Below are 27,160 nucleotides of genomic sequence, written 5' to 3' on the forward strand. Positions count from 1 at the left end.
AACCGGACCCCATCCCATCATCCTCCAACTTCAACGTGCAAGGATCCACCCGAAATAGAGCAGGATCGGAGCTTACTCTTGACATTAATACGCCCACACAGCCTCTGCCATTATTATCATCATTGTTTTTAAGCTCTTCACGCTCTCGTCCTACCGGTTCTTGAAAAAACCTTGACTCGAGGTTTGTCGCAGCACATTCTGTGTGTTGTGCTACTAAATCCGACAGAAAGTTATACTTACTGGTCTTTGTCCGACACACAATCCACAACAAAGACCTCCAAGCTTTCACCAACGCCGGCGACTATTATTGGTATCTCCAGTTGACTCGCATCAAAGACACCGGTCAAAGAGACGCACAGAGAATAGAACATGTCCCAGAATAAACACAATTGACTCTTTGAGATCGAGCCCGACTCAACCACCATGAGCGCTGCTGTGAGTGGACCGTCAGGTCCAATCAACACAATGCGACGCAAATCATTCCCATACAAGGAGCGCAGTCTCTACGACGATGATTTATTTGTCTCGCCCATCTCTGACAGGACTCCATCATGGACAGGCACTCGCTGGACCCGCTTCTTCCCTGAACTCTCTTCGCACTTCTCTCTTGTGTCACCTGTCAGTACCCACCATCAATCTATATCCTCATCAAGCGAACAAAATCTCAGCCACCGAAGCTCAACTGCCTCGGAGGAGACAGCAGACCCAAGAACAGGACCGTCCTCACTATGGTCGGACGAGTTGGCCGATGACGCATCTTCCTGCTACAGTCGCCGATCATCCGTCACTAGCTTGGGCTCCGAGCCTTCTGCGTCTGCGTACAAATCTGCCGACGCGTTCTCCATTATTTCCCCGACACGAGCAGGCGTGTTCGACGATTCAGCGTCGGTCTACCGATCGGGCTCGAAAATGTCGATGAGGAGATCGCCATCCGTGGCCGAGTCCAAAAACAAGCCGCTCCCGAGCGAACCACCGATCCAAATGGCACCGTTGTCGATCCGGCGCAAGAAGAAGCAGCCCGAGACAATCACCGAGGACGCCTTGGACGAGTTTCTCGAGTCAATAGAGTCAGATCGAAGCAATAACTCCAACGAACCGACCCTATCGCAGGCTGCGGAAGAACTCGAAAATGCGCTTGCCGGGCTTGTGGAACACAACGACCCCCTGCCACGTCTCGACACGCCGCTGCAGGTCAGCAGAGGCAAGATGGATATGATCGCTTCTCGCCCCGCCCCCATCCCTCCGATCAGCCCTCTCAATAGGAAGAAGGCCTCCAACGAGGACATGATACACGCCAAGAAACCGCACAAAGGACGAGCCTCGTGGGCATTCACCGTTCCCGGCTTTGGCAAGAAGGTTCACAGACCGCACCTGCGCTCGCTCAGTGGGTCAAACGTGGTCGCTGGGGTCGAGCGCAAGCACGTTCTGGCGCAAGGGGCTGAAAGTGCGGCCACTGCCGTAGGCGCAGCAACAGCCTCAACCTCAAAGAGGCCGGAAAAGGATAACGCAGGAAGCGGATTCCTCAGTCCGCCCCAGTTGCCTCAAAGACCGGCATCAGTCAGCAGTGAGCGTGAGTTGCGCTTGAAACTTCCCCGCCTTCAAACAAAGGAAGTGCGCTCTTCCGGCATGTGGTCCAAACCACTCGACATTTCAGCTGCAGAAACCCTTCCAAAGGATAAACCTAAGCCCAAGCCGAGAAAAACATTCTCCTTCGAACCCGAGGGGACGATGTCGAAGTCAAAGTTGGAAATCGCTGGCCCGTCGAAGCCTGTCGGGCCATATTGCGAGATGAGCTTTGACTCCGGTCCGATCGTCATTTATGAGCTCGATGCTGGGCTTCCCTCACAACAAATAAAGAGCCCCGTCACAGCTCCACCGTTTGTTCCGAGGGGGGAGATGCCAGGTACTCTGCCTGATGCTGTTGTGGCTAGTATCCTGCGAAAATGCGGCTCCCTCGCAGATCTATTTAACTTTGCTGTCATGAACAGGCAATTCTATCGTGTGTTCAAGCAACATGAACTCGACCTCATCAAAGATACAGTCTACGCTATGTCGCCACCGGCTTGGGAGTTGCGAGAAATGAGCCCGCCGTGGGATAGTGAGTGGCAGGTTTTGTTTGATCTCGATGCCCCTGTTCCAGAGTACAGTCCTTCTATTTACCTTGACCGCTACACCCGCGACCTTTACACCCTAGTCAAACTCAAGTCGCTCATTCTTGCTCGCTGTGGCACCTTCCTCCGCCCAGAAACCGTGCGTGGTCTCGCAGGGATAGATGACGCTCGCGCCAGCGAAATTGATGATGCCTTCTGGAGGGTATGGACATTCTGTCGGATTTTTGGCTGTGGAAAGAACCGTGAAGGAGATGTTGTGGGACAGGTGGACTGGTTGAATGGTGGTATAAAGGCCAAGAATCAACATTGCTCTGTTGCCATGTCGATAACCGAGCCGTTCGGGATGAACAATGTTCTCTTTGAACCACCAGAGGGGTTTGGCGGCGGAAACCACGGCGGCTTGTCGCAGAGTCAGTTGTATGATATGACCGAGATCTGGACATGTCTTGGTGTTCTACTACAGCCGATTCACGGCAAGTGCAAGGAGGCTCGAAAAGCAGGTGTATTTGACGGTCACGATGCGCCGGAAAAGGACCCCGCCAAGGAGGAAGCAACCCTAGGTTCGTCTACTTATACTCCCCGCCCGATGTAATTTTATCTAACAGTAGTATGACAGAGGAGTGGACATCTTACATTCTCACTCTCGGTCCCTCTGCCGTTCTGGCCCTCGGCTCCATTGCCACCGTCGACAACGCCAACGAAATCTTCCAACGCGCCCAATCCCTCGGGTTAACAAAGTGGGAGCCTGCCGACGCCTCCCGCTCATTCTTCTTCCGTGAAGCTGTCTCAAGAGCATACAAGCCCCGCCAAACCGCCCCTCGAAAATCTCGTCCCCTTCGCCAATCAGGCTCCAACTCTTCAGAATCATCAGTCTCTTCCTCTGGCAGCAGCCCTGCCTCTCCCTCAACTAGTGTAAATTCAGCCACAAACCCACACCGCCGCCGACAAGCCGCCTACGCAGCACAACTCCGCAACCGCCGAAACCAGAACGCCGATCTATCTTATATCGAAGAACGCCCGATATCGAGCTACGCAGAGATCATGAATCGGCTTGCCGGTGCCCCCGCACACCCCCTTCACCGACCTTCACTACCAAACTCAATCCCGCCCCCTCCACCATCCTCCTTCCCTAGCACAGCAGCATCCCCGCCACTTCCCTCTCAACCAGCCACCCGCAACATCCAAATCCCTTACTCCCGCCCTCCACGACCGGTCATGGCCCCTGTCCTCCCTCAAATCCGTGACCCAGCCGACCAAGCCATTGACATGATGGTCCGCGAACTCGGCTTCAAAGAAGAAGACGCAAAGTGGGCGCTCAAGATCACCGATACAGGCGAGGGGATCAACCCGAATGCCGCGGTGAGCCTGCTGATGCAGGAGTACCAGCGCCAGAACCAGGGGCAGACGCATGGATATGCCGTGCCATCGCAACTCCAGCCGGGCCAGAGGAATAGTATTCTTTCGTCCCATATGCAACGGACTGAGGGTGTTGGGCTTGGTGTTGCGGTGCCGGGGGCGAATGGATGGCGGTGGGCTTGAGGGGTTATCGCCATGCGATGGATCAAGTCTCTGTGCCATCCTCGCGCTACTTTTACTTTTCTTTCTATTTATGTTTCTGAGGACTATATCTTACTAGACGTTTGCATGGGCACGGTGTTAAGTTATCTGATCTGAAGCGCCAGCGTGTTTTGGAGCATCTTTCGAAAAGAGCTGATCTGCTAATGTTTTTGCTTTCTTTTTTTTTTTCCTGCCCTGCGGTTCATTCAGCCTCGCTCAAATAGTTTGATACCCTACTGAGTCGTTTTAATTATATTATTTCTATACTGTCTACTCAAGTGGATTTTCTTCGCTGTAGGATAGGCAAAGTAAAGTTAAGTATCAGATTGACTTGGCTGTTCGGATCAGACTAAGTTTACGTGTGCAGCCAGCCATCAATGGGCCCATGTTCGGCCATATCATTCCAGTGGGAACCATATCTGCCACCTCCATGGATGGTGATTGGACCCTTCCCCTTGAGATATTTGCCAGAGACAAGGGGCTCTGATCTCTATAGAGTCTGATGCGGCTTGCTTTAGTTCCATACCGTGGTTTCTGTGCCTATCGTATTCACTCAAGTGAGTGTATACCAAGACAATGCTAGAATCATATATGCTCATAGCTAGCCTCGATAGACAGCATATATAGGCTCAATTGAACTGCATACCTCAGCCCAAACACAGACGGATTCTCTGAAGATTCTATTTCCATTAAGAAACTTGATTAGATAAGTAGTCATGCCTTCAGCCAACCTAGCTACGCCCCCTGAGTACTCTCCGGGATCTCCATTCGACGTCCATGCAGAGAATGGGTTCACTGTAACGGAGGCCCCTTGCCAAGATGGCTCTTCACCATCAACCCAGTCTGTGCAAGTGATATATGTATTGTGGGCATGGGTGCGTTTGCTTCCCACAGTCTCTACCTCCACCCACTACCACGATCCCCTCTAACACACTCTCACATCCATAGCCTGCCACCTCCCCGGTGGAATCCGCAGCCCCTCTGACCTGTGGGCCTTCCTTGACGCCAAAAAGTCCGCACGATCCCGCATCCCTGCCTCTCGATTCAACATCGACGGCTTCTACCACCCAGACAACACGAAGCCCGGCACAACAAACATCGACCACGGATACTTCCTTGACTCCGACATCCAGGAGTTTGATAATGCCTTCTTTGGAATTAACAACCTGGAGGCGTCGCATATGGATCCGCAGCAGCGGAAGCTGCTCGAGGTGGTCTATGAGTGTTTTGAGGATGCCGGTGTGAGCATGGCCAGCGTGGCGGGGAGTAGGACTGGGGTCTTTGTGGGTAGTTTCACGATCGATTATCAAAATATGCAGGCGAGGGATCCGGAATACCTGTCGCGCTTCTCGATGGCGGGTGGTGGTTTGGTGCTTTTGGCGAATCGTGTTGGCCATGTTTTTGATTTGAAGGGGCCTAGGTGAATTGCTTGCTCTTCCTTCCTTTCTCCCTCTTCACCCCCCTCTTTCCTTTCTCTCACTCACCTTGTCTTTGTCTCTTGCTCACCCTCTCTTTGGATATCTACTGACAGTGACTAGCATGACGATAGACACCGGATGCTCCGCATCAATGTACGCTCTCCACCATGCCATAACCGCCATACGAAACGGCGACTGTGACAGCGCGATTGCTGCTGCAAACCTGATAATCTCCCCAGAATGGCACCTAAAGATTGCCAAAGCTTTTGCCCTTTCTCCTACTGGAGAATGCCATACATTTGATGCCGCCGCGGATGGCTATGCCCGAGCAGAAGGTGTCACCGCCATTTATATCAAGCGAGTAGTATCTGCTATGAAGGATGAGAATAGGATTCAAGCAGTCATTCGACGAACCGCTGTCAATGCGCCAGTCTTCTAGCATCCAGTCTCCACGTTCAAGCCCTGTACTAACCGCGCCGCTCTGCAGAAACGGCAAAACCCCCGGCATTGCGCTTCCTAGCACCGCAATGCAGGAAACTGTAATCCGACAGGCATACCGCACTGCTGGTCTCGACTTCCAAGATACAGACTACGTCGAGTGTCACGGCACAGGAACTGTAGTCGGCGACCCAATTGAGATTGATGCTATTGCCCGTTGCTTCGCTCCGCGGCACAACGAGGCGCTGCGTATCGGGGCTGTGAAGCCCAATTTAGGCCATGGTGAGGCTGCCAGTGGGTTGACATCTGTTTTGAAGGTGGTGCTAGCATTTGAAAACGGGATGATCCCGCCAACCTATGGGGTAACGACGCCGAATCCGAAGTGTATGGCTGCCTGAGTCTATCCAATACTGTCAATACGCTAATGGACTGTTAGTAAAACTGCATTCTCGCAACTTCAAGGTTGTCAGCGAGACGGAGAAGTGACCTAGGACTCTTCAGCGGGCGAGTATCAACTCGTTTGGGTACGGAGGCGCAAACGGTCATGCCATCCTCGAATCCTTCCAGAATTATCTCTCCGACTTTCGACTTTCGCCTAAGGGGGAATTAGCTTTTAAGAATGAGATCGCAGATCGACAGACGTTTGTACTTCCGTTCTCTGCGGCCTCATCAAAGGCCTTGCAAACCCGGTGTCAGCATGTCACAAACATGGTCGTTCATCTAGGCACTAGAGGCGCCCTCGAGACTCTAGCATGTAGTATGGGTAAGTGTGAGCCCGGACTACAATTACGTGATTTCCTGCTTGCCACTCCCATCCCTAAGCCAACACTACTTGACCCAATTGAAAGCGGGGACACAGCGCAGTTTTCACGCGTCACACAGTCACGTCCATTTGCTTTTATGTTCTCAGGCCAAGGCTCGCAATACCCAGGAATGGCCAGAGAGCTGATGGAGCAGAGCCCAACATTCCGCCTACGGATCCGCGAGCTCGATAGAATCTTACAGTCGCTACCTGCGCCTCATAGGCCAGAATGGACGCTAGAAGATAGTATATCCGATCCCATTACCGCCACAAAGGTCCACGAGGTTACCCGCAGCCAGCCCCTATGTACTGCAATTCAAATTGCTGTAATAGATATATTACACAGCTGGAGTGTGGTCCCATTCGCAGTGATTGGGCACTCGTCCGGTGAGATAGCGGCTTTCTATGCAGCTGGGCTTTTGAGCGCACGCGAGGCTTTTCTAGTGGCTTACTTTCGGGGCCTTGCTACTAGTACATTGCAGCCTACAGGCGCCATGCTGGCAGCGGGAATATCTGCTGAGTCGGCGGAGGGGTTGATCCAAGAGTTGGGTCTCAAACAGGTCCAGGTGGCGTGTTTCAACGCTCCCGGAAGCGTAACCTTTAGCGGCTCGAAGGGAGACATTCATGGTCTTCAAACGGAATTGCAAAAACGTGGCTGGTTCTCGAGAAAGCTGGAGACCAGTGGGCTAGCATACCACTCGTTCATGATTCGCGAGGCGGGCGATATCTACATGAAACTCGTTCAACCATACCTCAAGAGCAGGTATCGGGACAAGTCCTCAACTGTCACTGTGTTCTCAACCGCAGGCAGGAACCCTGAAGATATGGTGATGATCGACCATGCTACGGACCTAGTGGCGGATTTTCTGTCGGAACCTTGAGCAGCCGGTGCAATTTAGCAGCGCGCTCGCCAGGCTGATGGACAAGAAAGACTTTCATCTCCTTGATATCGGACCCCACTGTACTCTGAAAGGGATGGTAAAGCAAATTTACGAAGCAAGTAATCGACATAAACCTCGACAAGACTCTACACCTCTATACTCACCAACGCTGGTCCGAAACAAAGATGCCAACCTATGTATGAAGTCTCTCGCCGGGATGCTCTTCTTGCATGGCCATGAGTTGAATTGGCTGGCTGTCAACAACACCAGCACTATACAGTCGTGCTCAGCCCACAAACTTCCTCCATATCCCTGGGATTACAGCAATAAGCTGCTCTGGCATGAACCACGCGCAAGTATCGACTCCCGGAATCGCAAATACCCACGCCATGAGCTCCTCGGCACACAGAACCCCGCAGGCAACGGAATAGACTTGACCTGGCGGAATATTATCCGACATTCTGAAGTCCCTTGGCTGCGAGACCATAAGCTCGAGCAGCAGGCGGTCTTACCCGGTTCGGCGTACGTAGCCATTGCGGTTAAGGCACTCTTACAAATTTGCAATCTCAAAGGTAATATTGCCTCGGGAGCTGGAAATGGAATGTGCCTTCAAGGAAAGAACATCAATTTCATCGCCCCATTAATCGTGTGCGATGATACTGATCTTGACTCTGGAAAGACGGAGCTGCACACTATCATGTCCCAGCGGAAGATATCAACCGCGACGCTTCAACTGATTGGTATGATTTCTCCATCTCGTCGTGGATATCAGGCCACACGAAACTGCACTGCAGTGGGAGTATCCGGGTACTATGCGGCTCCACAAGTGTACAAGGAAGCGTCACCATTTCCGGAGAAGGATACGAGTGCAACTCCGGGCAGCGCTGGTACGATGCCATAAAGCAAGAGGGCCTAAACTTCGGTCCACATTTCCAATCCATCACAAGCCTACATACAGACCCTACCCGAATCTCTACAGATGCAATCACAACAACAAACCTACGCCCGCCATTGCTGGATCCAGCGAGAGAGTTCTATCCTCTCCACCCGATCACACTTGACGCCTGCTTCCAGGGAGCGATGTTTGGCAGCACCGGGGCCGATATGAGCCAATTGCAAGCGTTCATACCTAACTTCATATCGGAGTGTAAAATCCAGGTGCCACTAGACCATTCTGGTTTCGCACCTATCGGCAAGAGCGGAAATCAAAGCGAAGAATGCAAGATTCACTCCCGCATGCAAAAGACCGGGTTTGCGACCTGCAGAGTCGACTGTACTCTTCGAGGACTAGATGGAACACCGCTGGTAGATATCAGCGGCCTGCAAATGACATTGTACACCATAAAAAACCCTGGACTGCCCGAGCTCGAGACGGCCAACAACCCATTTGTCCAGCGCCAGCCTTGTCTTCGTGTATGTTGGAAGCCGGATATTTCGCGCGTGGAACCAGGCTCGGAGATTGCATTGAATCAGTATATAGATACTCTAGATCTTGCCTCTCAGCGGATGAGTGACACGAACGGTGGACTTGATGCGAGTACTCGAGTGATAGCAGGCGTGCTGGATCTGGTGGGTCATAGATTGCCACGGATGCGCGTTTTGGAAGTTACAGGTGAAGGGAATGCTTTATATGAGCGATTCTCTTCTCTCCTCGGAATGGGCACGGCATTTCCGCGATGCCAGAGCTGGGATGCTGCCCATTTGGTTGAGAATGATAAGCTGGTGATGGAGAGAACGGGTGACTCTAGGTCGTTTGACGTTGTTGTCGTTGCAGAGGTCAGTTCCGCTTGCCGCAGGATTATCTTGTACTGATGGACTTTAGGAGTCGACCTTCCATACCACCTGGAATCAGGCCTCCGAACAATTGATGTCGCTGGTTGATGCGGGGGGCATAGTCATTACTCGCCGCTGCAATCAGGCTGTCGCAAGCTTAGTATCTGCTGGGATTACTACTTTGCGGTTGGATAATGACATTTTACTTGCAATTCCCCCTATCAATATAACGCCGCCAGTGGTTGAAGATGTATTGATTGTGGTATGTTTTCGCTCATTGTTGTCAGGATCAAATGCTAATCGATTAGAAACCTCGCATTTTGTCTGCTAAGATCGAATACCTTGCCTCTGCTGTGGTATATCATCTCCTCCATACCGGCATTCAACCAGCACGGGCAATATGTCTGGATGACCTAGACACAATGGAGCTACCAAGCCATATGTCCTGCATCTGTCTCCTGGAGATTGAACACGGTCTCCTCACAACCATCAATCCAACAGACATGGATCGCGTCCGCAAGTTAACAGACGCAAGCTCCAATCTCGTCTGGCTGACAGGCGCCAACATGCTGGGATCACCACGGCCTGACTTGACTCTCTGTAGCGGTCTCTCGCGGACACTGATGGTCGAACAGCCCACGTTGCGTTTCATTGTTCTAGACATCGGAAATACAGATTTGTCTCTTGCCGAAGAAAGAGACTACACTTGTCGAAACATTGCTGGGCTGCTTAATATATCATCGTTATCTAGTCCCACGATGAACGACAGAGAATTCATCCAGTCCGACTCACTCCTCTACATCAGCCGTTTTGTGCCTGATTTCGCCCTCAACTTGCTCTTCCGTGGCCACCGGCATCTAGAACCTCCGCGGCTATCTTTCTTAGCAGACAGCGCTTTATGCAGGTTAGCTATATCCCAGCCTGGAATGACAGACACCATCCACTTCGAGCAAATTTGGAACCTCTCAAAAGATCCACCTGTAGGCTACGTGGATGTGGCGTTGAAAGCCGTTGCTTTGAACGCGAAAGACGTCTACTCCCTAAACGGCCGAGTAGAGACTCGAGACGCCCCCAGTGCGTTGGACTTCAGCGGTGTTATTACAGCCGTGGGAGCAGATCCCAATCTGGACCTCCAGCTCGGCGACAGAGTTGTCGCCCTAATGCCTAATCACTTTAGCACCGTCGAGCGTATTCCAGCTTACGCGGTGCATAAGATGCTTCCCCAAGAGGAACACACCGTCCTCCCCACGCTCCTTACAGTCTACTGCACTGCTCTTTACGCCCTGCGAGATCGCGCACACCTCCGCGCAGGCGAGACAGTGCTCATCCATTCCGCCGCCGGCGCAGTTGGCTTTGCAGCAATTATCGTAGCTCGCCGTCTCAACGCAACCATTTATGCAACCGTAGGCTCCGAGGCTAAACGACGGTACCTGATCAAGGAAATGGGGGTGCCCGAAACACACATATTCAATTCGCGGGATACATCATTTGTCGACGGGATCATGACCGCAACGAAAGGTTGGGGCGTTGATATTATCCTAAACTCGCTTGTTGGTGACCTGCTACATGCCTCGTGGGCCTGTCTTGCGCAATTTGGCCGGTTCGTGGAGATTGGGAAGAGGGAACTTGTTGATGCGGGGAGACTGGATATGGGAGTCTTTCTGAGAGGAGCGACATTCTCGACATTTGATTTGGCGAAGTTTATGGATGCCGCGAATGAGCTTTATCGGGATGTTGTTCGTGGGTATGTTCCCCTGCTTGACAGATTTAACAAGTTACTTAGGGCTTATGGACTGTGGGCTCATCGTTCTATGATATAGTCTTGTCGCCGAGGTATTAACGCTCTACCGCGCGGGCGAAATCACCCCACCACCGCTGAAAGTCTTCGACGTCTCTGAGATATCCAAGGCGTATCGCTACTTCAACACGAGGGACCGCATTGGCAAGGTCGTCGTCTCAACGGAAGATCCTCAAAGCCTCATTCCGGTACGTTGTACTTCTCAAAGCCATACTAGCAACAGTCGCTCAACTAACCACCCGAATAGCTCTCTTTAGCCCCGTATAGATCTTTCTTCTCTCCGACAAAATCCTACCTGCTAATCGGTTGCCTCGGTGGGCTCGGCCGCAGCCTCACGCGCTGGATGCTCTCCCGGGGAGCCCGCAAATTCGTTTTCCTGGGGCGGTCCGGATGCGACAAGCCTAGTGCTGCTGAGCTTGTGTCGTCGTTGAAGGATATCCCAGGCACTACTGTCGAGGTGGTACGTGGGAACGTTGCTAATCTCGAGCATGTCCGACGGGCGGTGGCCGCTTGTATCAAGGCTGGTCCGCTCGGCGGTGTCGTACAGGGCACCATGGCGTTGGCCGCAGTATTGTTCAAAGACATGACGAGCGAGGACTGGTTGACGGCCATTGAGCCGAAGTGGAGGGGGACGTGGAATCTGCATCGTATTCTGGAAGAGAACGAGCACGAAGCAGATCTCGATTTCTTCCTCCTTCTCTCCTCCATCTCGGGGAGCTACAGCGCCATGAAGGAGAGCAACTACTGCGCGGCGAATAGCTTCCTAGATGCATTTGCGAAGTGGCGGCGAGCAAACGGGAAGACTGCTGTCTCGCTTGGGCTCGGCATGGTCTCAGAAGTGGGATATCTGCATGAAAACCCGGAGATTGAGGCTGTGCTTTTAAGAAAGGGGATGTAGCCGTTAACGGAGAGTGAGTTTCTGTCTATTGTCGACCTGGCGCTTTCCGACTATGGCTCGTTAGAGGGTTCAGATCCATGCTTAGACCTTGACAACCCTAACGGTACAGACCGGGGAATCAACGAGAGGAAGAGAAACGACCAGCCACAGGCGCATATCCTAACGGGACTCGAAACCTGCGCTCTCCGAGAACTAGTCGTAAAGCAAGGCTACGAAATCACAAACGGATTTATGGAGGACCCGCGCACTTCATTGCTCGCTGCTTCCTTGTTAGCAGAGGCAGCACCAGTGTCAACGTCAGATCCCAAGCAAGCAGATCACACAGGTCACTCCGAGTCAGCGCCTCCCTGGCTCCCGGAATCCAACACTCTCCCCGCCAACACCATCTCTCTCCTCAATACCGAGCGCGACGCACCGACCCTCCACGACGCCATCCTCTGCCTCATAAAGAAGCGCTTCAGCAGCTTGATCCTCATGCCGGTTGAGCAGGTCGACGAGACGCGTCCGATTTCCACGTATGGAGTGGACAGTTTGACTGCGGCGGAGATGAGAGGGTGGGTTTGGAGGTTGTTTGGCGTCGACGTGCCGTTTTTGGATCTTGTTGGTGCTGGCACGAATGGGACGTTAATGGGGTTGTGTGAGACTGTTGAGGGGGGGTTGCTGGGTAGGTGAGGGAGTAATGGGCTTACGAGATGAACATGTCAAGTAGCAGGGGATAGTAAAGAGTTGTCAGATTGCTGGAGAAATGGGCCATCTACCTGTATACCCATACCCTATGTTCCCTCAGTATAGTAAATCCAGCGTAACATTCTCTAGGAGGTACTAATGATAAACAAGATCCATGTTGTAACAAACTAGTATTTAACAGGATCCCTCACGTAGCTAGTACCTAGCCACCGACGATCCCACTACTTGCCCTCCAAGCCCTCAAAATAACCCCCCAATACCTCTCCGGATCAACCCTCATATGGCCCACATGCATCGATCCCGAAAAAACCTCCATCTGAACCTCATACCCCACCCTGCGCGCCCCCGCCGCAAACCCCTCCACATCCTCCCAGCGCACAATCTCATCCTCTCTTGAATAAATATAAACCCTCCGCGCGTCTTTCGACGCTAATGCGGGGTCACTCATAACCCCCGTCGCGAACATCCCCGCTGCCTCGAACCCTCGTAGTTTCTCGTAGATGAACACCATGCAGAGGAAGATATACCAGATGCTCTGCAGAAATAATAAGGGGAGTGGAAGTGGGAGTGATGAGGATGTTCCGAGCGCCATTGCGCGCGCCCAGCAGGTTACCTGAGAGCGGAAGTTTACGCCGCCGGGCAGGGAGTCACAGACGAAGAGTCTGTGCGGGAGCGGGTTTGTTGCGCCGTGGCGGGCCTGATAGGCGAGGAGGGTTGAGGCTGCGTAGATGGCGCCTGTGTTGGACATTGCGTGGAGGAGGATGCGTTCTTTGGGTCCGTCTTTGGATTTCTTCTGGATGGTGTTTTGTTCTGGAGTGGATACCGATCCAGATCCAGATCCAGATGCAGATAGAGATGTGCTTGGTATTGGGAATAGAAGATCAATAATAGGCGTCATGGCGCGGACTCTAGCCTCCGGGGACTGGGTCGAGGCGTGGAGAGTCTTTGAGAGGATGACGATTATCCGGGATGAAGGAAAGAGGGACTGGTAGCCGGTGATGTATTTGGTGATGTGTTTTGGGAGGGCGTCGCCCCAGGCGAAGAGGAGGATTGTTGTTGGGATTGTTGTGGCTGGGTGTTCAGTAGAAGGAGCGGGATTGGCGTCGCCATTGCGGTAGAAGATTCGGTTTGATAGGGGGCTGAAGCCTGGGAATGGGGATAGAAATAATGGATGAGGCATATTTTGAGGGGTACTGGTGCATAGGTATGTTTGGCGAGGTTGTTGGGGTTATGGGGGGATTATATACATCATCTAGAGCAGCTATAGAACGGTTAGTTGTTACTCCATTTCCGCGCTACCTTGGCTGTGGACAGATATTCGACCGAGATCCGCACCTATCAGTCCTGTTCCAAGCTTTGTGGCTTTGTAGAAGATGGAGGAAAGTACTTCGTATCCGCGGACAGTGCATTGGCCCGACACCGGCCAGGCAGGTTGACAGGTAAGTATAAGTACCTATACGAGAGGGCGAGGATAGTTAAAGATTACCACTATCTCAAGACGTTAGGCGGCCCATACAGTCTAGGTTCTGAGAAGAGACCCTTCCAGCTTCAATGTAGGAACTTCCCTCTTCAGGAGAGCAACGGTCTCCTCCCAGTCTTCCATATCCAGCGACTAAACAATCACCGTGCAGGTCGGACTTTGACGCAGGATTTCGTCAGCGGCAGCTTCATCCTTCGAAACCGTGCACACGGCGAGGACTAGGCGGCTAAGTCCTCAGTCTGCGAGCTACTTCGCTGCTTCATCCCAGACCGGCACTTACGTGGAGTGAAGGTGAGTTGGCGGTGGAAGAAGCCGAGGAAGCTGCTCATATTGAGGGTTGGCGACGATTACCAGAAAGATGCGTCGAAAGAAAGAGTAAACGGGCAATTCCTGACATCTTATGCAAGCCGACGGCGGGATCGTCATTGTCCAGTCCCTATGCTTGCCCGGTCTCTTTGCTCGTGACGCCTCTCTGTCCAGACCTACCGGTCTACTCGAGCTCTCGAAACCTGTATGGGCAAGAGCCTCACATCCAATTTTAAAGCGCTCTGTACTGGCTTCGATACTATGTTGCCTCGAAGCCTCCCCTCCAACAGGTCCGACTGCATGGTTGGCTGAAACTGTCAACAAATGAGCATTGAGTCTTCGAAACACAACGGCAAATGGGACCGCCTACGCTGTATATAATATCCAGGGCTCATGCTGAAACGCCGGTCCTGAGTCGTATCCTCATTTATCTCATCCAAAGAGTTCCCGAGAAAGTACGTGCACCGATGCCAGTCCGTGCCCTTCTCTGATATACAGCACACAATGAGGAGTGCATGAGTTTACGTATCTCGGCGGGAACCAAGGTGCTGCGTCAGCGCTGGCCGACAGCTGTGGTGTATTATGAAAGCCTTCACAAAATTCCATGGAGAGGCATGGTAGTATGGCTCACCTCAGCCATTGGAGTTAGCTGACGTTTATTGGCTCGAGTAGCAAAGGCTTCAGTCTTTTAGGGCGTACACCAGCGTGAGAACATTGCCAGACCCGCCGGTTCTTACTCAAGGACCGGGGTGCGGGTAGAAATCGTGCCGACTCGCTCAAAGTTGTGCCGATCGGGGTGAATTCCCCACACAAGGAGAGTAAATAACCCTAGAACCTTTGCGCATACCACAGGATAGCAGTCTTCGGAAAGATGAATTGCTCCGCGGGAGAATACCTTATAAGGCCCTGACTATTATCAAGGTTAACCATGAAGCAACAAGGACAACATCATGCCTTCTCAAAGAACAGTCCTCATTACCGGATGCTCAGACGGCAGTCTCGGCGCTGAGCTTGCCATCGCATTCCACACGCCGGATGGCGGGTTTTTGCGACAGCTCGAAGCCAGTCAAAACTCACTCGAGCCGAAGCTGCAGACATCGAAACAATCCTCCTCGACACCCTCTCCGACGAATCAATCAGCAAGTGCGTTTCCCAGGTTGGAAAGCTGACCGGTGGCTCTCTCGACGCATTGGTCAACAATGCTGGCGCTGGATATTCCATGCCGCTCCTAGATCTCGATATCACAAAAGCTCGCGACCTATTTGATTTGAACGTCTGGTCGGTCGTCAGTGTCACCCGAGCGTTTCTACCGCTTCTCATGAAGTCCACGCATGAACAGGGAGCCCTGATGGTCGTCAACACTTCTGGCTCCTCGATCACATCAGGCATGATGCCATTCGCAGGCGCGTATAATGCGTCCAAAGCAGCCGCCGCTGGTATTACGGAGACGTTCAGGCTTGAGCTGGAGCCGTTCGGGATCAGGGTAATCAACCTTATGACCGGCGGGATACGGTCCACATTTTTCAACAACGTTCCAGATCCGGTACTACCGCCAGATTCGCGGTATATTGTGGCCAAAGAGGATGTTGAGAGGACAATGTCTGGAGCGGACAAAGTCAACCATAGCGATCCTGAGGTCTGGGCGAGACAGGTCGTTGGGGACCTCAGCAAACGCAAGCCGGCGTATTGGATCTGGCGAGGAAAATTCTCGACACTTGGGTGGATTGCATCGCATATGCCGGTCGGGTCTCTGGATGGATTTATGAAGAGGATTACTGGATTGGATGTGGTGGAAAAAAAGATCAAGGACCAGCAAGCGCTGTAGCGATTGGTTATTGTGGCCCCTTGCTAGTCCAGTCCTTCGTCGGTTGTTCTTTGTGTATTCTAGCGCTCGGTTCATTGCATGGCCGATGACGGTGGCAGATCATATGTAAGGTTATGCAGTCGCATTAGCGATCAATTCAACGTTGAGCTTATTGGGAGTCTTGATGTGATGTGTCTTGCGGCTATGTCCATCCCTGCTGCAAGTGCGCGGCGCGATCACCACCGCTTGTTACCGCGTTTGCATGTGTTCTGTGGGTTGAGATATGACGCGTGGATCATCAAAGCAAGGGGTGGCATTGGTATTGAATTTGCTTCAATGGTGTTGAGCGATGGAGGAAATTGAATTCTGGAAGATGTCGTGGGAAAGATTGGGAGAGGAGCGAGAAAAAGGCCAACTACTATTCCCACGGACAACAAACTATCCCTCTTCCCTTCCGTCACACCCCAATATATCGCCAACACAAACGCCCTTCTCCCCCTCGCAGGGATGCGAGGGGTATCCATCGAGAACAATTGGCTGGGGAAAACGTCCCCTTGAAACAGGTGAATATGTGTCGTTTGAAGAGCTGCAGCTGCTGGATGGGGAGATGCAGTACATATGCCAGCCACTGGCAGCTCTCGACTCGACCTGACTCCTCATTTCAATGACGCCTCACCCGTGCCCAAGTTGAGATGGATTCTTTCTTTCCTTAATTTCTCATCAAGTCTTTCGTTTCGTCCTCTCTCTCATGGGCCGTGCCCCTTGACTTCAGAATGGAGTACTGTCATTACGGCGCAAAGGTGTCTGGAGATAGGTAGCTGCAGCTTCATGCACGTCCAGTTCGAGCTTACGCTAACGATTTACCATTATCGCAGAGAAAGTAATCACCTCCAGCTCAACGCGCAACGCGATCTCGAAAAGGACCTCATTCTCACATCGAGATCGAGTCGCCTCGAAGGGAAATCACGGATACTTCGCGCGTCAGACGTTCTTTTATCCTTGGCTGGCAGGTCCGTCACGAACGGTACGCATGCCTCACGGTTACACAGACGGCGATCAGCTTACGATGATCTGACACTGCCACAGAGCCTCCAGAACCATCATCGGCTGTCGAGAACTTTCAAGAAGCACTGCGTCTGTTTCCACCTTTTCGGGATGATGACGGCACAACGCTTGGGGCGCTGGAGGTCAAATGTCCTGATTGCGAAGCGGTATTCTCATCGGCGTATGCGAATCCAACCGATCTTGAGATCGACACTAATCCGGGTAGGACCGAGTTGAAGCAACACTATCTGACAAGATACTGTGCGGGATCGGCTATTGCCGTTTATGTGATGACACGCGATCGGTACGCCCTTAGCGTCTCGCTGAAGCTCAATAGCTGACAGAATGTCAGCTTAATCACAAAAGGTTATCGGATGGAGAAACGGCTGATCCCGCTCGACTCTCGACCGATTCGATTTTTTTGCACTGAATGCGAACGACCCTTCTCTCTAGGCCAAGATGGAGAGATCATCGAAAGGGAGCCAGGTGAGAACTTCATTCCTTGTTGTCTGATATCTTCTAAGTAACAGACTCGGCATGCTTCGTGGATTGCACACATTGTGGCTCAAAGTGTAACATTCTGTTTGTTTCCGAATGCTTAGGGGGTGGAACCTATCTAACAGACTGTATCAGATACGAACCCGTCCTGAACGACCCAAGAGACGACAACGGCTACCGAGACTTCCAGAAAGAAATTGCGAGCCCAAGCGCAAACCACAGCAGAAGCCCTAGCCTCGTCCAAAAGAGCTCTATGCTTCCTACGACTGACTATGGTGGAGATACGTCACTGGCTAAGAAAGCTAGGAAGTTAAGGGATTCTTGGACGTTCAGAAGTATGCTGTCTGATATCACTTCATGGGATGCGCTGACCCAAGCAGAGATTTCCCAAAGCGACGAAGAGGAGCTGCTTGCCATAAGCTTCGCAGGGCTCTATGACCTGGAGAGAGGTAAGCCGTTAGGGCATTAGGATTGTACATGGCTGACAATATATACAGTGCATGCTCCAAACGGTCTTTATCAAGCGCTTCCGGCAGGTACGGAAATGGGCCCCTCGGATGCGAGCTTCTGTTCAAGTGGTATGTTTCCAGATGCTAAGAGTGACCTGTGCTAAAGTAGCAGGCTATGAATGTGCCGCTGTTGAACGCAATAAAACCGAACTTTGCGAAAATGAAAGCCACCAGACCAGCGATGTAGACAACTCGGAGGGTGGACTCATTGATGATGCAGAGGTCGAGTACGTCGCGCCGAGATCTTCGAAGAGGCAGTCTTTTTTTCAGAAGCTTTTTGGGCGCAAGATCCCTCTAGGTATGAGAACCGCTGACTACCATAGCATAGCTGACGGTCTAGGCATACCACGATCACGATCAACATCAAATCGAGGCAAAAAACTTATGAAGCGTGCAAACACTATTCGGTTTTCTTTTGTTACGAAATATTCTAGAAACGAAAGCAGGGCGACCGCCAGGAATAGCACCGGAAGCTCAGAAGAAGGTCTTGCCCGGGAGGCAGACAGCCAGAACAACAGCTCGTCTACTGTTCAAGATACGGAGTTTATCTGTCTTCTCCGCGGGACGCAGAACATATTCGTTCACTTGCAGCACATTACAGGTGGGGCCATTGTGCATGATGTATCCGGACGTCAAAGGATACTCCAGGTCGATGAGGTGGCCAAGCTATTCCTGCAGATGAAAAACGAGCATTCCCACACAGCTATCTGGTCTCGGGCGCTGGCTATGCGATTGAGAGGCGAGGCACTACTGAAGCAAGGGAACTCTCAAGGCGCAGTGGTCGAGTTTCACAACACCATGAAGCTACTTGAAGACACCCCCGGGCTTGATGTCGAGAAACTAACGAAGGCTGGAATTCTGCACTCGATGGGGCTGGGATATCGAAGCCTCGATCTTGCGGCAGAAGCCGAAGCGTGCTACCTAGAGTCTCTCGGCCTGTACAAACGAGTGCTGGGACGTGATCACCCAAAGAACTTTGCCGTTCTTCACGACATCGGAAGTTTGTGCGAAAAGGATGGGTACGCCACCGAAGCAGCGGCGCTGTACGAGCGGTCTTTCGCTGGTCGACTGAAGACTCTTGGACACAACGCCCCAGAAACCCTGAGCAGCATGCAGGATCTTGCTTCACTAAAGGTTCTACTCGGCGATCTTGAAACCGCTCTTCTCCTGCTGGAGAAAGCAGTTCCAGCTCTGGAAACCGTCTTTGGCATCCAGCATGCAACTACGTTGAACGCAATGAACAAACTTTCCTTGCTATATCAAAAGCTTGGTCTCGAGAAGGAGTCTCGGGCAATATGCGGCAAGACCATTCCTCACTGCCGAACAGTCTTTGGCCTCAGCAGTTCTGTCACCAGAGATGCAGTTGTGCGGTATATTCAGAGCTCAGATAACTTCGATTTCCCCCAGGACATTAAAGATATCCTTGACAACTACAAACAGTCAAGGGACGCCGACTGTCTCCGTGTAATCCACCGCTTAGGCAGATCATACATGGACGCAGGTCTCAACCGCGACGCAGCTAACCTGTTCGAATGTCTTGTAGAGGATTTCCTAGCAGTCAAGGGTCCCGAAGCTCCGGAGACATTCGACGCTCTCAGCGCGCTATGCGTATCTAGGGAGCACCTCGACTCGGTGGACAAGGCAATCCTCGCATATAGGCAGCTCATCCACATGGCCAAGAGAACACCCAATCATCACCATTCCCGAAAGCGAATCGGCTACGCGGAGAAGAGGGTTGCGGAGCTCAATCGACGAAGGGAGATCCTAGAATCAGAGAAGAAGGAATGGGGTCTTCAAGAGGCGAAGCCATGTGAGAACTGCAGTGCACTCACCATCTTACTCTGTCACAGTACGTCTCCTACCACTGCTGAGAGCCTTGCTAACTTACATCTTAGCCTGCAACATCACCCGTTTCTGCAGCGACACCTGCCGCAAACAAGCCGCCCAGTCCCACAAGCCCCAATGCATCTTCTCCGTCACTATTCGCGAGTCCAAGTCACTCGCTGTGAAGCCCAAATGTCCAACCTCAGCGCGTGACCAAGCCCTATCCAAAATCAGCCACAGCGACTCAATCGCAGGCCTCAGTATGCGGAACATTTCCGTAACAGCAAGCTATACATTCTACCTTGACCCGCGCAATTTCACAACCTTTCGCATGAAACTCAACACAAACGTCAACACTGTCGTGCTGTTCTCGCTAGACTCGGACATCCAGTACGCCGTCGTCACAAGCAACCCTCCTTCCCAAGCAGCGGGTCAAGAACAACCTGCGTCAAGAGGGAGGCTTTCGATTTCTCGTCCTACAACGTCATCGAAGAAGAACAGTCTCACTTCTGCATCTACACCAAGTGGTCATACATCCACACCAAAAGAACTCACCTGGTCATCCGCCCAAACCCAAGACTCAATAACTCACATCGCTCTCCCAAGCCCACGCGCGAAGTCGAGATCCAAATCGAAGTCACCGCCGAGACTAGCGGAAAGCACAGCAGGTAAAGAAACATATGTTCTCGTCAAGCCGGGCAAGGAAATGTATAAAGCGCTACTTGAAAAACGGGCTCATGTCCGTGCTGGGATTGATCGCAACGAGGGCAAGAAAGAGACCGTGGCTGCATTGGAGTCTGAGTCTCCTACTGCAGACCTCGTTGAGTATGCGCAGGGGTTGCTCTTGACGGGGTATTTGGGAGAGGTGGTTATGTATGTGGTTGAGTGGGTTTGGCGGTAGGATGGGTGGTGTTTACTTGTTGTGGGTGACTATATGTCGGGTATAGTCTGAGATATACACAACAACGGATTTATGGGGCGAAGGGGAATCGAAGACCCATCGGGCTAGGGCAAGATCGTAATTAGCGTGTTGACATCGAGACCAAGGTCTCACTAGCCATTAGGTATACTGTAACTATGTAACTATCCATCTAAGTAGCTAATTTAATTTAATACCATACCGGATTGAGATCAGGGCTATACCCGAGTATATATAGCCACAGTAAAAGCCGTACGCGGACAACTAGGGCAGCAATGCTGAGCCCGTATCAGGAAATCAAGAGCAGACACAAGAGTTTGACAGCACATATGCGCGTGCTGTTTACACTAATCGGTGCTGAATAGGTAGATTGTTAGCAAGACCATGTCAGGCCGCCACCCTGAAATTACAAGGGCGACCCCAGTAACACGAAAGATTTGACAATCTCATAATGATGTAAGTCTTCGTACTTCTACTTAAGACAATGGGGAAGACTGATCAAATAATCATAATTAAAATAAATGAAAGATACAGGACCAGCCAGCATAGCATAGCAATATATACATATACATATACATATACATCAGCTTCCCAAAGACGTAGCGTTTCTCATAATAAAATCAAACATCATCATAGTAGTAAAACATGTTCATAATCATCCAAGTCCATCTAGTGGTCACCAGTGTTGTGGATCTTGTTAGGCAGGGCGCGCTCAAGACCCTCGGGGACGGCCTTCTGGATGCCCTTGGGAACGATCGAGTCCTGGCCGTCGTTTAGGGCGTGGGTCTGGCGGCCGGTGCCGGAGCCGGTGTCATGGAGCTGGAAGGCGTCAATACTGTAGTCTTGGTGATGGGAATAAAAAGATTCAAGGAGCGTACCTTGTTGGGAAGGGACTCCTCAAGACCCTGGGGGACCTTCTCCTGGGCGCGCTGAGGGACCTTGGAGCCGCCGGTGGCGTGAGAGATGCCTTGTCCTGCGTTGTTCTGCATAATGATTGTTGTGGTGGTGGTGTGGTGGGGTACAAGTTGTTTGGGTTGTGGTTGTGGTTGTGATGTTAGAGTAAATTGAAGCTGATGAATTGCTGATAATGAATTTTAAAGACACTCTCATATAGAGTCTCATATACCATTCTCAACCGAAACGGTCGTCATAGTGGCCTCACAGTGGTGTATGGAAGGGATCGAGGGTGGAGTGCTGTGATTGGCTGATCGAGATCGCCGGGGTCGGATTACAGGAATTACGTCTGGATGAGCGCTCGCCAACAGGCCAAGGACAGGAAAACCGCTTCCGATGGTAGAATGTCCTATTGAGACAGACCATCGATGATGCCTTTGAAGAGACCGCGTCATGTGCGATGCAATGATGAGGTGGGAGTCTGGGAGAAGCAGCCGGGGCCCCAGGATCAATAACCTGAGGCTCCACATGGGGCAAATGATGTGCACTGAGGTCTAGATGCGGATATGCCTCCCTTGAGCATTTCAGGGAATTTGGGGAGACGGAGGCTGTTCATTTGAAGAGATGAGCACCCTGTTTTCAACCAGGTGATTGCGACTGACACATTCGAGTGCTGGGAGAAAGGGTTATCCTTGTCGCGCGTACATAGAGAATCATCCCGTGGCTCAACCTCCATTTCCTATACTCGCACTCGGAGTTATATGCTCTAGCATGAGCAATCGCTTATAGCTACCCCGACTCCGAGGAACGAACTTAATGCACGTAAGCTAAGCTCTTCATCCAATCTCAACACGTGGTGCTTTACTATACGAAGGTCAGGAGTCGGAAGTCATCAAAGCTCCGATCATTGAGTTCCATGTGTGTTACAGAGCGAGACAGAGTTCTGGAGTTGAGGGTCGCTTACTCTACAGATACTTATATATTCTGGTAGCTGTTGCCTCCGTGTCTAATCTCAGCAACTATTGGGGCTATATAATGACATCTTATAATAGATGTACTTCTCATCTTCTTCGTTCCTATACTCCGTAGTTAATTAGTGTGGCTATCCAGCGGGTACCTAGCGTAGGTTGATCCGGGGCAGATATTTGACTAAAAACCCTAATAAACGCAAGTCTCCATTCTTCAAAAGATAATGGATTGACCAGAGCTAAAAGAGAGCTAGTGGTGGTTCTTGTCTTCAAAGTTCAGAGCTCAGTCCTGGATCTAGCAAAGCAGGAGAAACCACCGATTGACCAACAAACCCTCCCCCTCCTGTAGCATAGCAGTCGGACTATTCTCGCGAGAATTTTCCACCATTGAAGACGGCCGACTCGGAGGAAGGAAAAAGCAAAAGGATTGTTGTGGCGGCAAGGGCCCAGCAGCTAACTCACCGGTTCAGCTAGCCACAGCTGGAGTCTCGAACGTGTTCGCGAGTTTGCTGGCGGGTTGTTTACCCCGCTTGACTTGGGGAATCACCATCCTTTTTTTTTTTTTTTTCTCGAGATGTAGAATTGAGGAGGATCTACCTATGTTATCTCTCTGTTCTTTGCGCTCAGAGAATCATCGAATGAATATAGTCCTGTGTCCGAAGTATTAGCATGTGGTCTGCTACTCTTGTCGTTCGCGAGTGTTCCTGCAACACCTTACTGTAGGTTCGCCAATGCCATTCTGCTGCCCTGCAATCCCATGCTCCAGTATCACATCTCTGCATAGCGCATGCATGATCCATCAGCCCAATCCTAATCCCAAACCAATCCCCCTGGAACATACATAAGCCCTGCCATTCCCCCAGAATGTAAACAGCTAGCAATCCGAACACCCTTACCTCCCCTACGCTCAAGACCCTCCACCTACCTAGGTAGGGTACTGATTCAAAATGACCTCCTACGGCGACATCACCCACCAAGCAATAAGCTCGTACTTCATCGGCCCCGAAGCCGAGAATCTGGACGAATTCAAAACAAACATTGCCAATATCCTCAACGAGCTTGAAAATGCCAGAAAAAGATATTATCCGCAGCCGCCGGTGAATAATCCCCCTTCGCCATCCCCCTCTCTATCCACAAGAACCTCGTAGAAAGTCAAGTATTGAACTAACACTGCTACAGGACAAAAAGTTCATCCCCCCGTCCATCCGACACACCCCCGAATTCACCCGCCTAACGACGAAATTCCGCACCATCATAGCCAACACCGCGCGCCTGCTCGGTCAGAAATCCGTCCCTTTCTGGTCGCCCCGGTACCAGGGCCATATGTGCACGGATCTGAGCATGGTGTCGCTGCTGGGGTATTTCATGACGATGCTGTATAACCCGAACAATGTGGCTGTGGAAGCGAGTCCGTTTTCGACGGCTGCTGAGATACTGGTAGGGGAGCAGATTTGTGGCCTTTTGGGGTATGGGGTGAAGATGGGATTGGGGAACGGGCTGGGGGCGGGGAGTGGACGGGGAGGACAGGGGCCGACGGGGTGGGCGCATGTTACCAGCGGGGGGACGGTGGCAAATTTGGAGAGTATCTGGGTTGGTGAGTTGTTTTTTGGAAGCTTCTGGGGTGTTAAAGGGGCTGACGGTGTATGCCGTGGGTTGAGCAGCACGAAATTTGAAATTCTATCCCTTGTCGCTGTATCTCGCGATAACTGAGGGACAACTTCAGTTTGCGCGGGAGGGGTTCATGGTTAGATCATGTGCGGGGGAAGAGAAGAACTTCGCGGATATGTCAACATGGGAGCTGTTAAATCTCCTACCGGAGACAGTTCTCGACCTGCCGAAGATGCTAAATGACCAGTATGGTGTCTCGCCGACGTATATCGAGAACGCGTTAGACAGGTACAACATTCAGACGACCGGGAAGGGAAAGCTCGAGAATGCATTTGATATCAAGACGCCCTGTCGGTATCTGCTCACGAATACCCGGCATTACTCCTGGCCGAAAGGGGGTGGTTAGTACAATGGGATATTGCCATATAAGCTCCTACTAACAGGACATAGCAATCACTGGAATCGGCTCCGAGAACATGATTGGGATCCAAGTGGACGCCGAAGCCCGCGTTGACCTCGTCGACCTCGTCTCAAATCTCGATCACTGCCTGCGCAACCAGATTGCCGTGTACGCCGTTGTTGCCGTAATTGGTTCAACAGAAGAAGGCGCTGTCGATCGACTAAGTGAAATTCTACGCATCCGACGCCGCTTTCAGGCGCGCGGGCTCTCATTCCTTGTGCACGCGGATGCAGCATGGGGCGGGTACTTCGCCGCTATGCTCCCCCGAGACCTTAAACAGGGAGTACAAAAAGATGAAGAACCGGTTGTCAGCGATCAGGGTCAGGGTTTTGTGCCGGATATGGGGCTCAAGGTGCAGACGCAGGAGGACCTTTTGGCGCTGAAATATGCGGACTCGATTACGATTGATCCGCATAAGTCGGGATATATCCCGTATCCAGCAGGAGCGTTGGCGTACAGGGATGAAAGGATGAGGTCGCTTGTTACGTGGACGGCGCCGATGATTGATCGCGGGTCATTAGAAAACATTGGTGTATATGGCGTTGAGGGGAGGTTTGTAGTAGCTCCTGCTTGACGAATGAGTGCTGACGAAGACAGCAAACCGGGTGCTGCAGCTATGGCGATATGGCTGGCAAACGAGTGCATTGGGCTGGATCAAAATGGGTATGGAGCGCTCTTGAGCGAAGCAACCTTTACCTGTACCAGAGTAAGCCGCCTTAAACAATTGGTAGTCGACATCTGACGTATGTCTAGCTCGCCGCGCACTGGGCTGCAATGACAACAAAAGACGATAGCTTCACCTGTGTCGCCTTGAATCGGCTGCCCTCCGAGGTCAACGGCGGCGACGTTGAAGCCGAAAAACGCTTCATCCGTGAACAGATTCTGTCCAAATCTAATCATGAGATTGTCGCCAACGATCCCAAAACGCACACAATGACGCTGTTGCGCGCGCTTGGTTCGGACCTCAACATCAATGCGTTTGCCTTGAACTGGCGGTACGAAGACGGGAGGCTCAACGACGACATTGAGGAAGCAAACTTTTTGATGTTAAGGGTTGTCAAGGAGTTGTCGGTTAGCTCCATCAATGAGGATCCTTCGAAAAAAGAATTCTTCCTCACATCGACCGAGTTCGGTCATGAGGAGTATGGAAACTGTGCAGAAGTGTTTATGGATCGGTTAGGGATTGCGCGGTCCAAGCAGGGATTGATGGTGTTGCGGAATGTCGTTATGAGTCCGTTCTTGACGGAGCATGAGTTGATTGAGCGGTTGGTTGGGAGGTTTCGGAAGGTGGTCGAGGAGGCTGTTCAAGTAAACATCCTATCCCTCGTAGAAGACCGTTGATGCTGACAGCACAGGTGTGTCGTGACCGCAACGCTATCAAACCCGATATCCATCGTTTCTATGTTCAAGGAACAAACGAGATCTTCTTCATATACCGGCCACGCTTTCAGGAGGCCCGCTTCCGGCGGCAGCTGATCCTCAAGGGCACCTTCAACCAAGCCGGCTTCGAGGCATACATCAGGGCCAAAGCCAGAGGGAGGGTGGTGTATCTGAACACATCCAAAGAGACCTGTCTTGAGGCGCTCTTAAACCAAGTTAACAACCATGGCGAGGCGACATTTCAAGGCAACTTGGTCAATGGAGACGAGTGAGTCAATCTCTGCGTAATTGACCGGCAGCTGACCTCTTCTAGAAACACTCTCTCAAGCATAACCGTCTCCATCACGCAAATAATCAAGAACCGCTGTCTGAATGCCCGCAACCGCGAGCCGCACTACCCCCAAACTTATACACCCTTCTACCTCTACGGATCCCCCTCCCAAGCCCACATCTCGCACATCCTTCTCAAATCGCCCAACATTGAGCTCGGCGCCGCAAGCGTCCAGCTGTCCCTCGACCACCCCCTCGAAGAGTCGGAACTCGCGCGCGGCGCAATCATGTGCCTCACCGGTATCCCCGAGGCGCCGATGCAGCCATTCGAAACCATAAACAACAAGACGGACTTCTTTTTCCGGCCCGGACAGAAATTCAAAGTGAAGATCTGGCGGGATCTCAAGCGGGCGGAAGAGAGTGGACCGAACCTGCTGCCGGGTTCCGTGGAGGGTTTTGGGCCTGAGATTGCGTCTGGTGAGGTGACATTGAGAGGGGAGGTGCTTGTAGATGCGGAGAGTGTTAATGTGGATTCATCGAAGCCGAGGACAGAGGAGGAGGGTGAGGCGTGGCGGGGTTTGTTTAAGAGTTTGGAAACGGTTCAGGTGGATGTTAAGGAGCTAAACGGTGGACTTCATGGTGATCTGTGTAGAGACACATGGGATGGAAAGTCCGATGAAATTCTGTAGTCAAATGGTGAGTGTAGAGATGATGAATGAACTTCATGAGAGGAGGTTTACAATGGATTATGCATGCCTTGTGGCTGCTTGTGTTCATTTCCAGACACACCTCCCACTTTGACTTCACCTCACTCCTATTGCAATCTTTCCTCC

The 27,160-nt window shown here is 51.8% G+C and overlaps 7 protein-coding genes across 7 annotated transcripts; 5 read left to right on the forward strand and 2 right to left on the reverse strand.

The window, feature by feature from the left end:
• Window positions 1-423: 423 nt before the first annotated feature.
• BJY04DRAFT_215894 (uncharacterized protein) lies at window positions 424-3,650 on the forward strand (the record flags this gene model as incomplete). The annotated part of the gene is made up of 2 exons (XM_073715589.1): window positions 424-2,671; window positions 2,728-3,650. The coding sequence occupies 2 exons, from the start codon at window positions 424-426 to the stop codon at window positions 3,648-3,650; spliced, it is 3,171 nt and encodes a 1,056-aa protein (XP_073573832.1).
• An 837-nt stretch (window positions 3,651-4,487) lies between these two features.
• On the forward strand, window positions 4,488-12,348 carry BJY04DRAFT_226278 (type I polyketide synthase; the record flags this gene model as incomplete). Its single annotated transcript, XM_073718385.1, has 18 exons — window positions 4,488-4,509; window positions 4,617-5,088; window positions 5,207-5,512; window positions 5,574-5,908; window positions 5,961-5,989; window positions 6,026-7,180; window positions 7,212-7,379; window positions 7,413-7,779; window positions 7,822-7,947; window positions 7,980-8,983; window positions 9,030-9,242; window positions 9,289-10,054; window positions 10,085-10,383; window positions 10,420-10,724; window positions 10,801-10,966; window positions 11,026-11,652; window positions 11,689-11,743; window positions 11,786-12,348. The coding sequence occupies 18 exons, from the start codon at window positions 4,488-4,490 to the stop codon at window positions 12,346-12,348; spliced, it is 6,978 nt and encodes a 2,325-aa protein (XP_073573833.1).
• A 115-nt stretch (window positions 12,349-12,463) lies between these two features.
• BJY04DRAFT_226281 (TMEM53 family protein) lies at window positions 12,464-13,552 on the reverse strand. Its single transcript, XM_073718386.1, has one exon. The coding sequence runs from the start codon at window positions 13,541-13,543 to the stop codon at window positions 12,566-12,568; it is 978 nt and encodes a 325-aa protein (XP_073573834.1). The 5' UTR covers window positions 13,544-13,552; the 3' UTR covers window positions 12,464-12,565.
• A 1,452-nt stretch (window positions 13,553-15,004) lies between these two features.
• Window positions 15,005-16,122, forward strand: BJY04DRAFT_183804 (uncharacterized protein). The gene has a single exon (XM_073710514.1). The coding sequence runs from the start codon at window positions 15,369-15,371 to the stop codon at window positions 15,972-15,974; it is 606 nt and encodes a 201-aa protein (XP_073573835.1). The 5' UTR covers window positions 15,005-15,368; the 3' UTR covers window positions 15,975-16,122.
• Window positions 16,123-16,726: 604 nt separating this feature from the next.
• On the forward strand, window positions 16,727-20,729 carry BJY04DRAFT_215900 (uncharacterized protein; the record flags this gene model as incomplete). The annotated part of the gene is made up of 12 exons (XM_073715590.1): window positions 16,727-16,767; window positions 16,829-16,977; window positions 17,040-17,178; window positions 17,224-17,301; window positions 17,350-17,483; window positions 17,528-17,579; window positions 17,631-17,830; window positions 17,876-17,944; window positions 17,993-18,073; window positions 18,117-18,302; window positions 18,345-19,853; window positions 19,900-20,729. The coding sequence occupies 12 exons, from the start codon at window positions 16,727-16,729 to the stop codon at window positions 20,727-20,729; spliced, it is 3,468 nt and encodes a 1,155-aa protein (XP_073573836.1).
• A 513-nt stretch (window positions 20,730-21,242) lies between these two features.
• Window positions 21,243-21,831, reverse strand: BJY04DRAFT_183807 (uncharacterized protein). The gene is made up of 2 exons (XM_073710515.1): window positions 21,626-21,831; window positions 21,243-21,566 (listed from the first exon to the last, which is right to left on the reverse strand). The coding sequence occupies exons 1-2, from the start codon at window positions 21,734-21,736 to the stop codon at window positions 21,417-21,419; spliced, it is 261 nt and encodes an 86-aa protein (XP_073573837.1). The 5' UTR covers window positions 21,737-21,831; the 3' UTR covers window positions 21,243-21,416.
• A 1,725-nt stretch (window positions 21,832-23,556) lies between these two features.
• On the forward strand, window positions 23,557-27,016 carry BJY04DRAFT_215902 (pyridoxal phosphate-dependent decarboxylase family protein; the record flags this gene model as incomplete). The annotated part of the gene is made up of 8 exons (XM_073715591.1): window positions 23,557-23,706; window positions 23,789-24,203; window positions 24,271-24,618; window positions 24,668-25,229; window positions 25,275-25,383; window positions 25,431-25,985; window positions 26,033-26,325; window positions 26,371-27,016. The coding sequence occupies 8 exons, from the start codon at window positions 23,557-23,559 to the stop codon at window positions 27,014-27,016; spliced, it is 3,078 nt and encodes a 1,025-aa protein (XP_073573838.1).
• Between the last annotated feature and the right edge of the window lie 144 nt (window positions 27,017-27,160).

This window comes from Aspergillus karnatakaensis, assembly GCF_047715665.1.
Source record: "Aspergillus karnatakaensis strain CBS 102800 unplaced genomic scaffold BJY04scaffold_12, whole genome shotgun sequence".
Classification (NCBI taxonomy): domain Eukaryota; kingdom Fungi; phylum Ascomycota; class Eurotiomycetes; order Eurotiales; family Aspergillaceae; genus Aspergillus; species Aspergillus karnatakaensis.